Here is a 16,362-nt window from a genome sequence, read left to right as displayed (position 1 = left end):
GGATGTGGAGGAAGAGAAGGATGTGGAGGAGAAGGATGTGGAGGAGGAGGATGGGGAGAAGGATGTGGAGAAGGATGTGGAGAAGGATGTGGGGGAGAAGGATGTGGAGGAGAAGGATGTGGAGGAGAAGGATGTGGAGGAGAAGGATGTGGAGAAGGATGTGGACGAAGAGAAGGATGTGAAGGAGAAGGATGTGGAGTAGAAGGATGTGGAGGAAAAGGGTGTGGAGGAGAAGGATGTGGAGGAGAAGGATGTGGAGGAGAAGGATGTGGAGGAGAAGGATGTGGAGGAGAAGGATGTGGAGAAGGATGTGGAGGAAGAGAAGGATGTGGAGGAGGAGAAGGATGTGGAGGAGAAGGATGTGGAGGAAGAGAAGGATGTGAAGGAGAAGGATGTGGAGTAGAAGGATGTGAAGGAAAAGGGTGTGGAGGAGAAGGATGTGGAGGAGAAGGATGTGGAGAAGAAGGATGTGGAGGAGAAGGATGTGGAGGAGGATGTGGAGGAAGAGAAGGATGTGGAGGAGAAGGATGTGGAGGAGGAGGATGTGGAGAAGGATGTGGAGAAGGATGTGGAGGAGAAGGATGTGGAGGAGAAGGATGTGGAGGAGAAGGATGTGGAGGAGAAGGATGTGGAGAAGGATGTGGAGGAAGAGAAGGATGTGAAGGAGAAGGATGTGGAGTAGAAGGATGTGGAGGAAAAGGGTGTGGAGGAGAAGGATGTGGAGGAGAAGGATGTGGAGAAGAAGGATGTGGAGGAGAAGGATGTGGAGGAGGATGTGGAGGAAGAGAAGGATGTGGAGGAGAAGGATGTGGAGGAGGAGGATGTGGAGAAGGATGTGGAGAAGGATGTGGAGAAGGATGTGGAGGAGAAGGATGTGGAGGAGAAGGATGTGGAGGAGAAGGATGTGGAGAAGGATGTGGAGGAAGAGAAGGATGTGGAGGAGGAGAAGGATGTGGAGGAGAAGGATGTGGAGTAGAAGGATGTGAAGGAAAAGGGTGTGGAGGAGAAGGATGTGGAGGAGAAGGATGTGGAGGAGAAGGATGTGGAGGAAGAGAAGGACGTGGAGGAGGAGGATGTGGAGTAGGAGAAGGATGTGGAGGAAAAGGGTGTGGATGAGAAGGATGTGGAAGAGAAGGATGTGGAGGAAGAAAAGGATGTGGAGGAGGAGAATGATGTGGAGGAGAAGGATGTGGGGGAGAAGGTTGTGGGGGAGAAGGATGTGGAGAAGGATGTGGAGTAGGAGAAAGATGTGGAGGAGAAGGATGTGGAGTAGGAGAAGGATGTGGAGGAAAAGGGTGTGGAGGAGAAGGATGTGGAGGAGAAGGATGTGGAGGAGAAGGATGTGGAGGAGAAGGATGTGGAGGAGGATGTGGAGGAAGAGAAGGATGTGGAGGAGAAGGATGCGGAGGAGGAGGATGTGGAGAAGGATGTGGAGGAGGAGAAGGATGTGGAGAAGGATGTGGAGGAGGATGTGGAGTAGGAGAAAGATGTGGAGGAGAAGGATGTGGAGTAGGAGAAGGATGTGGAGGAAAAGGGTGTGGAGGAGAAGGATGTGGAGGAGAAGGATGTGGAGGAGGAGGATGTGGAGAAGGATGTGGAGGAAGAGAAGTATGTGGAGGAGGAGAAGGATGTGGAGGAGAAGGATGTGGAGAAGGATGTGGAGGAAGAGAAGGACGTGGAGGAGGAGAAGGATGTGGAGTAGGAGAAGGATGTGGAGGAAAAGGGTGTGGATGAGAAGGATGTGGAAGAGAAGGATGTGGAGGAGGAGAATGATGTGGAGGAGAAGGATGTGGGGGAGAAGGATGTGGAGAAGGATGTGGAGTAGGAGAAAGATGTGGAGGAGAAGGATGTGGAGTAGGAGAAGGATGTGGAGTAGGAGAAGGATGTGGAGAAAAAGAGTGTGGAAGAGAAGGATGTAGAGGAGAAGGATGTGGAGGAGAAGGATGTGGAGGAGGATGTGGAGGAAGAGAAGGATTTGGAGGAGAAGGATGTGGAGGAGAAGGGTGTGGAGGAGGAGGATGTGGAGGAGAAGGGTGTGGAGAAGGAGAAGGATGTGGAGAAGAAGGATGTGGAGGAGAAGGATATGGAGGAGAAGGATGTGGAGGAGAAGGATGTGTAGGAAGAGACGGATGTGAAGGAGAAGGATGTGGAGTAGGAGAAGGATGTGGAGGAAAAGGGTGTGGAGGAGAAGGATGTGGCGGAGAAGGATGTGGAGGAGAAGGATGTGGAGGAGAAGGATGTGGAGGAGAAGGATGTGGAGAAGGATGTGGAGGAGAAGGATGTGGAGTAAGAGAAGGATGTGGAGGAGAAGGATGTAGAGAAGGATGTGGAAGAGAAGGATGTGGAGGAAGAGAAGGATGTGGAGGAGGAGAAGGATGTGGAGGAGAAGGATGTGGAGAAGGATGTGGAGGAAGAAAAGGATGTGGAGGAGGAGAAGGAGGTGGAGGAGAAAGATGTGGAGAAGGAGAAGGATGTGGAGGAGAAGGCTGTGGAGGAGAAGGATGTGGAGGAGAAGGATGTGGAGGAGGAGAAGGATGTGGAGGAGAAGGATGTGGAAAAGGATGTGGAGGAGAAGGATGTGGAGGAGAAGGATGTGGAGAAGGGTGTGGAGGAGGAGGAGGAGGAGATGGGTATGGAGGAGAAGACTGTGGAGGAGGAGGAAGAACAGGGGAAGATTCAGAAAGAATATGAATTAAGAAGTAAGTTAAAAAGAAGTGGAATAAAAACAAGATGTGTTTCTGTCGCTGTTTGATCCGTGGAAGTTATACCGATATTCCATAACCTCAGCCCCCTCTACCTCAACGTGAAGCGGCAGAGAAGCCACAGCTAAACTCCTTAAGGAGACCCAGGAGCTATAACTCAACCCCCTTCAAGAGGTTCAGGACCTGGCGAGCAATACCTGTAAGCGGACCAGGAACTAGAACTCATCCCAATCTAAAACTGTGTAGGTACATGGATGTTGCATGCATTAGCAGTGCCTGCGATGCATCACAGATCAAGTAACACTGCGCCTTATAGGTCGTATTTTCCGGCATAAAAGGCGCACAATAAAAGTATAAAAACGGTAAATAGGCAATCATATTCAAGGGCCAATTACCCTCTTTACGCTAAAGCGTAACACAAAGCGTACCCTTGAACCTGAGCTTGAGCATATAAGGCGCAGGCTGATTTTCCAAGACTTTTTGTTGGAAAAAAGGCGCGCCTTATATGACGAAAAATACGGCAGTTAAGTTTCCTGGTGGGTGACGAGGAGTCAGCGGCCACTTTAATTTTGTAAGTCCCATTCAGAGTGCTCCACACTTTCCCTGTGACGGTAGGCGCAGGGCCTCATCCACACGTTCACACGGGAGCGTTCACATACTAGGTACGTTCTTCCTCTTCCCGAGAAAGCCAAAAGTTATATCCGGGTAGTAATGAGTCACAGGATGTGTGGCTACGATCTGCTGGTCAACCATCAAGGATTTGGTTAGGAAAGAGACCAGCTTGGATTGTGACGACCAGCAGCACTGGTGGGTATGTTGCCCCATGCTGGGGATGCTATGAGGTGCATGTTGGTGGGACAGCCAGTAGTTTCAACCAGAGCTTTAGCGAACCAGAGCTTTAGTGAACCAGAGCTTTAGTGAACCAGAGTTTTAGTGAACCAGAGCTTTATTGAACCAGAGCTTTATTGAACCAGAGCTTTAGTGAACCAGAGCTTTAGTGAACCAGAGCTTTAGTGAACCAGAGCTCTAGCGAACCAGAGCTTTAGTGAACACGAGTAAACACGCATAGAGACAATTTGAATAATGCTTCTGTTAATACATAAGTGCACTTGATGAAACGGAAAAATTGCCAAGTTGATGATGAGGGGCAAGTTGAAGATACCTCGCTGTCTCGACGCTGTCTCGACGCTGTCTCGACGCTGTCTCGACGCTGCCTCGTCGGAAGTACTGGTGATATTAACCCCACCGCCAGCACACATTACACGAGGCGACACATGTTCAAGGACCTGACATCACTAAACCTGACCCTACCTAACTCACCTGTTTTCCTCAGCACAAAAATGTAAACATGGAGGCTGAACAGAAGAGGCTTCCTCTAGTTATCACACAGAAACTGATATAGCAATTTGCTTAATAAAATTGGCAAATTGGGACCTACATCGCCTAATATTAATATAAATTTTCTTTTAGACAAAATACACCAGCACTTTACGTTTGAAGCCGATCAGATGAAGTGTTCTCCAGTTACCACGAAAAAATTAATAATCTCAAATTTTGAACTTGATTATTAATTTGGAAAAAGTGTGCCCATGAGGTGTAAATTTTAAGTGAGTCTTCCTTAAAATGAGACGTGACCTGACGTGACCTGACGTGACCTGACGTGACCTGACGTGACCTGACGTGACCTGACGTGACCTGACGTGACCTGACGTGACCTGACGTGACGTGAAGTGATGCGACCTGTCGTGATGTTACGTGATATGGCAAAACCTGTCTTGACCTTATGTGATATCACAACACATGTCTTGACATGACGTGACTTCACACGATTTGATATGATAGACGACCTGAGGTGACGTGACAACGTGTGACATGACTCGACTCGCTGCAAACCTGACGTAAAAAACAACGCGATGATGCAACCCGACGCGACAAAATGGTAAGAAACGTGACGTGAATCGTGACCAAATACCCCCGTCCCCCTCCCACCCCTTCCCTCCCTATTTCCCCTTTCTCCCCCAGAGATCTTACCTGCTGCGGCGTGAGATTGATGAGAGAGGCGAGGTGTTCCCTCTCTGGCGCAGAGAGGTATTTCTGCTGCTTGAAGCGTCGCTCCAGCTCATACACCTGTGGACGGGCAGGAAAGGAAAGGGGGGGTCAGCCGTGTGGGTATGGCGCGCACACACGCACACACACACACACACACACACACACACACAATACACACACACACACACATACACACACACACACACACACACACACACACACACACACACACACACACACACATACACACACACACACACACACACACACACACACACACACACACACACACACACACACACACACATCAGAGCAAAGTTGCTGGTTATGGGGGATTTCAACCACATGGAGATCGACTGGGAAAACCTGGAGCCACATGGGGGTCCCGAAACATGGAGAGCCAGGATGTTGGACGTGGTGCTGGAAAACCTCATGCACCAACATGTTAAGGACACTACCAGAGTGAGAGGGGAGGATGAACCAGCAAGATTGGACCTTGTGTTCACCCTGGGCAGCTCAGACATTGAGGACATCAAGTATGAGAGTCCCCTAGGAACTAGCGACCACGTGGTTCTGTGCTTTGAATACACAGTAGAGCTGTAAGTGGAGAGAATAACAGGAGTTGAATGGGAAAAGCCTGACTATAAAAGAGGGGATTACATAGGGTTGAAGAACTTCCTGCGGGAGGTCCAGTGGGACAGAGAACTGGCAGGAAAGCCAGTAAATGAAATGATGGAATATGTAACAACAAAATGCAAGGAGGCAGTGGAAAAGTTTATTCCCAAGGGCAACAGTAACAACGGGAAGACCAGAACGAGCCCCTGGTTTACCCGACGGTGTAAGGAGGCAAAAAACAAAGTGCAATAGAGAATGGAAAAAGTACAGAAGGCAGAGAACACACGAAAATAGGGAGATGAGTCGCAGAGCCAGGAACGAGTACGCACAGGTAAGGAGGGAGGCCCAGCGATAGTATGAAAATGACATAGCATAGAGAATCAAGACTGACCCGAAACTGTTGTATAGCCACATCAGGAGGAAAACAAAACAGTCAAAGACCAGGTGATCAGATTAAGGACAGAAGGTGGAGAACTCACAAGAAATGACCAGGAGGTATGTGAGGAGCTGAACAGGAGATTTAAGGAAGTTTTTACAGTAGAGACAGGAAGGGCTGTGGGAAGATAGCACAGAAGGGAACATCAAGAGGGAATATACCAACAAGTGTTGGATGACATACGAACAACTGAGGAGGAGGTGAAGAAGCTCTTAAGTGACCTTGACACCTCAAAGGCGATGGGACCGGACATCTCCCCATGGGTCCTTAGAGAAGGAGCAGAGATGCTGTGCGTGCCTCTAACCACAATCTTCAACACATCCCTTGAAACTGGGCAACTACCTGAGAAATGGAAGACAGCTAATGTAGTCCCCATATTTAAGAAAGGAAACAGAAACGAGGCACTAAACTACAGACCTGTGTCTCTGACATGTATTGTGTGCAAAGTCATGGAGAAGATTATCAGGAGGAGAGTGGTCGAACACCTGGAAAGGAACAAGATTATAAATGAAAACCAGCATGGGTTCATGGAAGGCAAATCTTGTATCACAAACCTCCTGGAGTTTTATGACAAGGTAACAGAAGTAAGACACGAGAGAGAGGGGTGGGTAGATTGTGTTTTCCTAGACTGCAGGAAGGCCTTTAACACAGTTCCCCACAAGAGATTAGTGCAGAAGCTGGAGGATCAGGCGCATGTAAAATGGAGGGCACTGCAATGGATAAGGGAATACCTGACAGGGAGGCAGCAACGAGTCATGGTACGTGAAGAGGTATCACAGTGGGCGCCTGTTACGAGCGGGGTCCCACAGGGGTCAGTTTTGGACCAGTGCTATTTTTGATATAAGTGAACGACATGATGGAAGGAATAGACTCTGAAGTGTCCCTGTTCGCAGATGACGTGAAGTTGATGAGAAGAATTAAATCGGACGAGGATGAGGCAGGACTGCAAAGAGACCTGGACAGGCTGGACATGTGGTCCAGTAACTGGCTTCTCGAATTCAATCCAGCCAAATGCAAAGTCATGAAGATTTGGGAGGGGCAAAGAAGACCGCAGACAGAGTATAGGCTAGGTGGACAAAGACTACAGACCTCACTCAGGGAGAAAGACCTTGGGGTGACCATAACACCGAGCACATCACCGGAGGCACACATCAACCAAATAACTGCTGCAGCATACGGGCGCCTGGCAAACCTGAGAATAGCGTTCCGATACCTTAATAAGGAATCGTTCAAGACACTGTACACTGTGTATGTTAGGCCCATACTGGAGTATGCAGCACCAGTCTGGAACCCACACTTGGTCAAGCACGTCAAGCAGTTAGAGAAAGTACAAAGGTTTGCAACAAGGCTAGTCCCAGAGCTCAAGGGAATGTCGTACGAGGAAAGGTTAAGGGAAATCGGACTGACGACACTGGAGGACAGAAGGGTCAGGGGAGACATGATAACGACATACAAGATACTGCGGGGAATAGACAAGGTGGACAGAGATAGGATGTTCCAGAGAGGGGACACAGGGACAAGGGGTCACAACTGGAAGCTGAAGACTCAGACGAGTCACAGGGACGTTAGGAAGTATTTCTTCAGTCATAGAGTTGTCAGCAAGTGGAATAGCCTAGCAAGTGAAGTAGTGGAGGCAGGAACCATACATAGTTTTAAGAAGAGGTATGACAAAGCTCAGGAAGCAGAGAGAGAGAGGACCTAGTAGCGATCAGTGAAGAGGCGGGGCCAGGAGCTGAGTCACGACCCCTGCAACCACAATTAGGTGAGTACACACACACACACACACACACACACACACACACACACACACACACACACAAACACACACACACACACACACACACACACACACACAAACACACACACACACACACACACACACACACACACACACACACACAAACACACACACACACACACACACACACACACACACACAAACACACACACACACACACACACACACACACACACAAACACACACACACACACACACACACACACACACACACACAACACACACACACACACACACACACACACACACACACACACACACACACACACACACACACACACACACACACACACAAGTGCTTTCTTGAAGTACCAATTACATGTCGAATAAGCTTTCCTTAGGTCGACGTTTCGCTCATAAACCTGATTAAAGATCTACACTGAGCGAAACGTTGACAAAATAAAAGCGTATTCTGTGCCTTTTTCTTAACTATTACAAAATATCCTGACCTTTTCTTTTTTCATTTTATTTTACAAAAACCAAAAACATCTACAGTAACTACCATAGGCCTATGAGAACCAGTTTGAAAAAAAGTTAAATTTAAAAATCTTGCGAGAAAGCAATTATAAGCCTATAAGAACACCAGTTCGAAAATCGTCAAAATTTCGGCGTCTTCCAAGAAAGCTATCATAGGCCTAAGGGAATTACATTGAAAATGTGTGTGTGTGTGTGTGCGTGTGTGTGTGTGTGTGTGTGTGTGTGTGTGTGTGTGTGTGTGTGTGTGTGTGTGTGTGTGTGTGTGTGTGTGTGTGTGTGTGTGTGTGTCCAGGGGGCTTAATGCAGCAGCAGATTTTTTGAGACGATGTTTCGATCAATGTTGAGCGAAACGTGCGGTATGTGCCCATTCATTGGCTTGTATCCAGATCAAGGGTTTGAAAAATATTCTGATACTGGCAAAGGAAGACCTGGCAGACCTGTGTCTGTATGAGCCACTGACCTATGTCTGTGTGAACCACTGACCTGCGTCTGTGTGAACCACTGACCTGTGTCTGTGTGAACCACTGACCTGCGTCTGTGTGAACCACTGACCTGCGTCTGTGTGAACCACTGACCTGTGTCTGTGTGAACCACTGACCTGCGTCTGTGTGAACCACTGACCTGTGTCTGTATGAGCCACTGATCTGTGTCTGTGTGAACCACTGACCTGCGTCTGTGTGAACCACTGACCTGCGTCTGTGTGAACCACTGACCTGCGTCTGTGTGAACCACTGACCTGCGTCTGTATGAGCCACTGATCTGTGTCTGTGTGAACCACTGACCTGCGTCTGTGTGAACCACTGACCTGCGTCTGTGTGAACCACTGACCTGTGTCTGTATGAGCCACTGATCTGTGTCTGTGTGAACCATTGACCTGCGTCTGTGTGAACCACTGACCTGCGTCTGTGTGAACCACTGACCTGCGTCTGTGTGAACCACTGACCTTCGTCTGTGTGACCCACTGACCTGTGTCTGTGCGAACCACTGACCTACGTCTGTGTGAACCACTGACCTGCGTCTGTGTGAACCACTGACCTGCGTCTGTGACCCACTGACCTGTGTCTGTGTGAACCACTGACCTGCGTCTGTGTGAACCACTGACCTGCGTCTGTGTGAACCACTGACCTGTCTGTGTGAACCACTGACCTGCGTCTGTGTGAACCACTGACCTGCGTCTGTGTGAACCACTGACCTGTGTCTGTGTGAACCCCTGATCTGTGTCTGTGGGAACCACTGATCTGTGTCTTTGTGAACCACTGACCTGTGTCTGTGTGAACCACTGACCTGCGTCTGTGTGAACCACTGACCTGTGTCTGTGTGAACCACTGACCTGTGTCTGTGTGAACTACTGACCTGTGTCTGTGTGAACCACTGACCCTCGCCTGTGTGAACCACTGACCTGCGTCTGTGTGAACCACTGACCTGCGTCTGTGTGAACCACTGACCTGCGCCTGTTTGAACCACTGACCCGCGACTGTGTGAACCACTGACCTGCGCCTGTGTGAACCACTGACCTGCGCCTGTGTGAAGAGGATCCGTCGCTTTCTGCGCTGTGAGAGTGGGAACTGCATTCCCTTGTTGTCACCCATACTGCAGGTGGAGAGAGACGTCACGTTGCCCATGTTCATGTTCATGTTGGAGCCTCCCATTAACCGTGAGACTGGTGGAACAAGAACAAGAAGAACATTAGTTAGGTAATAACAACACTCGCAGTATCGGTGGTGTTGCGGGAACAGGGAGGAATTAAAAGGAGACACAATAGCAGTCAAGACAAATACTATTGGGTTGCAGGAGTCGGTCCATCGTCCGCACGACAAACACAGCATGGATGGTTAGGGGAAGGAAACATACCGTTACAGCCGTGGCTGCAAAAACTACGTAGACAGCGGTGTTGGCTGAGGACAAATACAGTTCTGGAAGACCGTCAGCTGCGAGACAGAAGCTGCTCAAGCAACACACACAATGTGTAGCTGCTCAAGCAACACACATAATGTGTAGCTGCTCAAGCAACACATACAATGTGTAGCTATCCATGCAACACAAAATGTGTAGCCATCCATGCAACACGCACAATGAGTATCTGTCCATGCAACACATACAATGTGTAGCTGCCCGTGAAACAATCCAAGCTGTCCGCGCAACACACACACACACAATGCACAGCTGTCCACGCAATACACACACACAATGTGCAACTGCCCACGCAACACACGGGATAGGAAATAAAGGCAAATGGAGCATCACTTGTTGATATCAACAAACACTCTAGTCAGCAAGAGCACCTCGCTGCAGTTTTCATCGTTCGTTAACGAAGGAGACTGAACACACAGAGTAAAAAAATCCTCCGAAATACGAAGCTTTTAAGTTAGTTGAATACACCAAGCATAGTCAGACTCCAGCAAAGTCACACACACGCGCGCATTTTGACCGAACATTCACCTAAAATACGTAACTTTAAATTCAACGGCGTACAGGATAACGCAGGGGGAAAAAAGGCCAGACTCCATTAGCGAGGGAAAAAAATTCTCTCTCATCACACACCTGTAAAAAAATTTCTGGTAGTGGGGTGAGAAACAACTTGTGATGTGATGTTTAACTTCCGCTGGCTTACTGTGGCTTACTTGACCAGTAAGCCAGTGGAAGGTCTCGGTCAAGTTATTTAAAGCTTATGTAGATAAATGGTTCAGAGAACCGACAATTTGACAAATTAGACACATGTGTAACACTTGGGTATCTCTACTGAGGGCACGTTTCGCCACACAGTGGCTTCATCAGTCCAGTACAAAGAAGAACGGTGAAGATCAGAAAGAGTTTGAGGTAATCAGTCCCTCAGCCTGGAGTCCACGTAGTCAGTCCATCAATCTTGAAAGAATACAACACATGTGTGTAGAAGAGACCTAACAGGAGAGGTCAGGTGAGACCCACGACAGGAGAAGCTCTCGCATGTCAACAGTAATGATATACCTTGGGTGCCTTGCTAACTTGGAGTATACTCCATGTACTCCATGTACTCCATGTACTACATGTACTCCATGTTCTCCATGTACTACATGTACTCCATGTACTCCATGTACTCCATGTACTACATGTACTCCATGTACTCCATGTACTCCATGTACTCCATGTACTCGTAACATGTAGAGACTACAAAATGCTGTTATTATTTACATCCTGCTTAATATCCACTCTGCAGTAATGTAGGAGGAATGGTGGAGGATTTATGTATGTATATATATATATATATATATATATATATATATATATATATATATATATATATATATATATATATATATATATATATATATATAAATTAATGATTTTGTATCAAAAGAACCTTAGAAAGCTTACCTAACCTTATCACAACAAGCGTAATTTAATTTAGCCTAATCCAATTAAATATATTTTAGATAAGTTTACAATAATTTAATAATGAAATATATTTTTCGTTAGGTTCAAAATGATTTTTGCGAAATTATTGCATACATAAATTTTTGCTTGCCTTATTTGGCAAGAAGATTGTTGCTATTTAAGCCAAAATAGCAACTTTTATATATTCGGCACATATATATATGTAATGATACTCGACGTATACTTATATATAAATGAGTGATGTCAGTGGTCAAGTGCGGTCACACCTGCCAAGCTCTTGGGAGTTAGCGTGGGCTGTTACCAAGCACCATGGCTTGTTGTAGTGCTTTAGAATCCCAGGTTCAAGTGTTGAAGAAGGAGATTCTACTTCTTCAGGAGGAAAATAGGAAGCTGAAGCTTCGCATAGATGAGTTTGGGAGCGAGTGTGAGAAGGATTTAGCTGGTAAGGAAGGAATGGTCACCAGCAGTGATAGTGGCAGCCGCTTTAAGTGGCAAGTGGTTCACAGTTCAAGAAGAAGGAAGATGAGGAGAGTTAATAGAGAAGATGTGAAGGCAGGAAATCGATTCTCTGTTCTCCAAGACGAGTGTACTTCAGTGGTTAGTGAGGTTGAAGGTAACACTGATCCCCCTGCTAATCAAAGTAAGAATATTTTAATAGGAGATTCTCAGGTAAGATATATGGACCGTGCATTTTGTAACAGAGACAGAAAGATCAGACAGAGAGTGTGTCTTCCTGGAGCTGGTGTTGGCGACATAGTCAGCAGGTTGGATAATATTATGGCAGGTAATGGAAACAAGCCCTTTATCTGTCTTAGTGCTGGGGGTAATGACATTGGGAAGGACAGGAGAGAGGAGCTGCTGGATAAGTACAGGTCAGCCATAGAAGTAGTCAGGTCTAAGGGAGGAATCCCAGTCATATGTAGCATCTTGCCTAGAAAGGGAGTGGGCAATGAATGGATGTCTAGGGCAATTGGTATAAATCGCTGGCTAGACAGGTACTGCGAGGAACTTGCAATCCTGTTCATTGATAACTGGGACTTTTTCTTTGGCAAATGTGATATGTATGCAAGGGATGGGGTTCATCTCTCTGGGGATGGGGTGGTTGCATTAGCCAATTCAATTGAGAGGGTAATTGATGACTTGTCTTGGAATTTAAACTGATAGATTATAGAGGTATGGGTGTTTGTGGGAAACAATCAGGCTGCAGCATTAGGATTAAAAACAGCAGTTATTACCGGGATACCTCAGAGATATGTTTAAAAGACAATATTCAAAATAAAGTTGCTAGTAATGGCAAATCAATTGATCAACAAACAAAGAGAGATAGTAGAGGGCAACGAGTGACTAGCTCCCTAAAGGTTTACTATACAAATAGTAGGAGTCTAAGAAATAAGATAGATGAGCTAAAATTACTTGCAAGTGTATGTAATATAGATATTATTGGTATAACAGAGACCTGGTTCAACCTGAAAGATAGAGAAATGCCTTCTGAATGCAGCATACATGGTTAGAAACTATTCCACACTGATAGGATCAACAGGAAGGGTGGTGGTGTGGCGATGTGTGTCAGAGAAAATTTAAATTGTTGTCTTAGACATGATATAAGATTAGAAACATCGAACACAGAATCGGTTTGGCTACAGTTTCTCGAGGGACGTGACAAATTAATTTTGGGTGTGATTTATAGGCCCCCAAACCTTGATAGGGAGTGCAGTAAGCTGTTATGGGACGAAATTCATAAGGCATCTAGATATGAAAATGTTGTGATAATGGGAGATTTTAACTTTAGACAAATTGATTGGAACAATATGACAGGAAATCTTGAGTCTAGTGACTTTCTTGATACGGTTCAGGATTGCTTTTTAGAACAGGTTGTGACAGAACCAACTAGAGGAAACAATCTGCTTGACTTGGTTCTTGCCAACAAAGATTCACTAATTAATAATCTTGAGGTTAATGATGAGCTTGGGGAAAGTGATCACAAATCACTTAGTTTCAATATATCATGGAATTGAAGAATTGAGACACTTATGCAACACATGGGAATCTTTATTGAAGAAACGTTTCGCCACACAGTGGCTTCATCAGTCCAATACAAAGTAGAAATGGGAAAGGAGAGTAGAAGTATGAGGTAATCAGTCCCTCAACCTGGAATCGATGTGTTCAGTCCATCACTCTTGTAGGAAGTGCAGCATAAGGCCAGAGAGGTGGCTTATATACTACGGAGAGATGAGTTGAAGCAGGAGGAGGCGGGATCACAGTGGGACCTGCCACTAGTGTAAGTAGGTCGTCGTCCAAAGGTTGGGCAAGCGTTGAAGTCTTTGTACCAAGATCCCATGATGTTGCAGTGTCTGACAGATGTGATAATTGGTTTTGAAAACCGACAAGTTGAAGAATTGAGACACTTATGCAACACATGGGAATCTTTATTGAAGAAACGTGTTGCATAAGTGTCTCAATTCTTCAACTTGTCGGTTTTCAAAACCATTCATCACATATCATGGAATTACCCAGATAACTGCAATCAAATCTCTGTCCCAGATTTTCGCTTGGCCGACTTCATGGGACTGAAAAATTACTTGGGTGGGCTAAATTGGGATGTCCTGATTATGGGTCAGGTAGGTGATCTTGGTTGCCAATATGACGTTTTTCAGAGCATAGTTCTAGCCGCCCAGACAACTTTTGTTCCGAGTAGGGAAATTAGATCTAACAAAAAATGATCCCAAATGGATGAACAATAGATTAAAACATCTCATTGGTCAAAAGAGAGGCATATATAGGCGTATCAAAAGAGGGGATGGGCAGTTAAGAAATCAATATATTCAATTAAAGAGAGAAATAAAAAAAGGAATAAGAAAAGCAAAAAGGGATTATGAGGCTAAGGTCGCAAGGGATTCAAAGACTAACCCAAAAGGGTTCTTTCAGGTATACAGAAGTAAGATTAGGGACAAGATTGGCCCACTTAAGAGTAACTCTGGTCAGATCACTGACAGTGATAAGGATATGTGTGAAATACTAAATACCTACTTCCTCTCAGTTTTCACCCAGGAAAATACTAGCGATATTCCTGAAATAATAGATTACGTAGAACAGGACGATAATAAACTATGTACGATAGCGGTAACTAGTGACATGGTCCTCAGACAAATAGAGAAACTAAAATCTAACAAATCCCCAGGCCCTGATGAACTGTTTGCAAGGGTGTTAAAGGAATGTAAAGAGGAACTTAGCATACCTTTGGCTAATCTTTTTAACATATCACTACAAACTGGCATAGTGCCTGATAAATGGAAAATGGCAAATGTAATACCTATTTACAAGGCAGGTGACAGGTCCTTGGCTACGAACTATAGACCAATAAGCCTTACCTCCATGGTGGGAAAATTTATGGAATCAATAATTGCCGAAGCAATTCGTAGCCATCTTGACAGGCACATATTGATTAATGATTCTCAACATGGTTTTACAAAGGGGCGTTCCTGTCTTACGAATTTACTAATTTTTCACTAAAGTATTTGAGGAGGTAGATCATGGTAATGAATATGATATTGTGTATATGGACTTCAGTAAGGCTTTCGATAGAGTTCCACATCAGAGGCTATTGAGGAAACTTAAGGCACACGGAATAGGAGGAGAAATTTTTTCCTGGGTAGAGGCATGGTTGACAAATAGACAGCAGAGAGTTTGCATAAATGGGGAGAAATCAGAATGGGGGCACGTCACAAGCGGTGTTCCTCAGGGGTCAGTGCTGGGCCCGTTGTTGCTCACAATTTACGTAAACGACATAGATGAGGGAATAAATAGCGACATAAGCAAATTTGCTGATGACACCAAAATAGGCCGTCCAATTCATTCTAATGAGGACATTAGAGCACTCCAGGATGATTTGAATAGACTCGTGCAGTGGTCGGAGAAGTGGCAGATGCAGTTTAATATTGACAAATGCAAAGTTCTAAATGTTGGACAGTTAAATAACCATGCCCCATATAAACTAAATAATGTAGATCTTAATACTACCGATTGCGAAAAGGATTTAGGAGTTCTGGTTAGCAGTAATCTAAAACCAAGACAACAGTGCATTAGTGTTCGCAATAAAGCTAACAGAATTCTTGGCTTCATATCTAGAAGTATAAACAATAGAAGTCCTCAGGTTGTTCTTCAACTCTATACATCCTTGGTTAGGCCTCATTTAGACTATGCTGCTCAGTTCTGGTCACCGTGTTACAGAATGGATATAAATGCTCTGGAAAACGTACAAAGGAGGATGACAAAGATGATCCCATGTATCAGAAATCTTCCCTATGAGGATAGACTGAGGGCCCTGAATCTGCACTCTCTCGAAAGGCGTAGAATTAGGGGGGATATGATCGAGGTGTACAAATGGAAAACAGGAATAAATAAAGGGGATGTAAATAGTGTGCTGAAAATTTTCAGCCAAGACAGGACTCGCAGCAATGGTTTCAAGTTGGAAAAATTCAGATTCAGGAAGGATATAGGAAAGCACTGGTTTGGTAATAGAGTTGTGGATGAGTGGAACAAACTCCCAAGTACAGTTATAGAGGCTAAAACATTGTGTAGTTTTAAAAATAGGTTAGATAAATACATGAGTGGGTGTGGGTGGGTGTGAGTTGAACCTGACTAGCTTTGCTGCTGGGTCTGGTACAGTGCTCCATCCTTGAGTGGGGATGACCAGACTGGGTGGGTCATTGGTCTAATCAGGGGGGGACATGCGCCTGCTCCGCGTGGGTCAGTAGGCCTGTTGCAGTGTTCCTTCTTTCTTATGTTCTTATGTTCTTATGTTTGACGGATTTAGAGACATAGTACAAAACAAATCAACAATAACAAACAATATTACACAAGATTTGTGAAACGAAAATGAAAGAGGCAGACAGTTATTGTCTTCGAAATCAACA

At 45.5% G+C, this 16,362-nt stretch overlaps 1 protein-coding gene across 1 annotated transcript in view; it reads right to left on the bottom strand.

Annotated features, from left to right (window-relative positions):
* LOC128693876 (homeobox protein Nkx-2.1-like) overlaps positions 1 to 16,362 on the bottom strand; it is a 186,784-nt gene that overhangs the window by 70,881 nt on the left and 99,541 nt on the right. Inside the window, exons 2-3 of the mRNA XM_070090804.1 lie at positions 9,592 to 9,737; positions 4,734 to 4,829 (exon numbers count right to left, since the gene is read on the bottom strand). Of these exons, the coding sequence (XP_069946905.1) occupies positions 4,734 to 4,829; positions 9,592 to 9,737 (242 nt within the window). The remainder of the gene's footprint in view (positions 1 to 4,733; positions 4,830 to 9,591; positions 9,738 to 16,362) is intronic.

Source organism: Cherax quadricarinatus, chromosome 33 (assembly GCF_038502225.1).
Source record: "Cherax quadricarinatus isolate ZL_2023a chromosome 33, ASM3850222v1, whole genome shotgun sequence".
In the NCBI taxonomy this organism is placed as follows: domain Eukaryota; kingdom Metazoa; phylum Arthropoda; class Malacostraca; order Decapoda; family Parastacidae; genus Cherax; species Cherax quadricarinatus.
The sequence above is the reverse complement of the archived record's forward strand: the minus strand, read 5'-3'. Positions and strand labels throughout refer to the sequence as shown.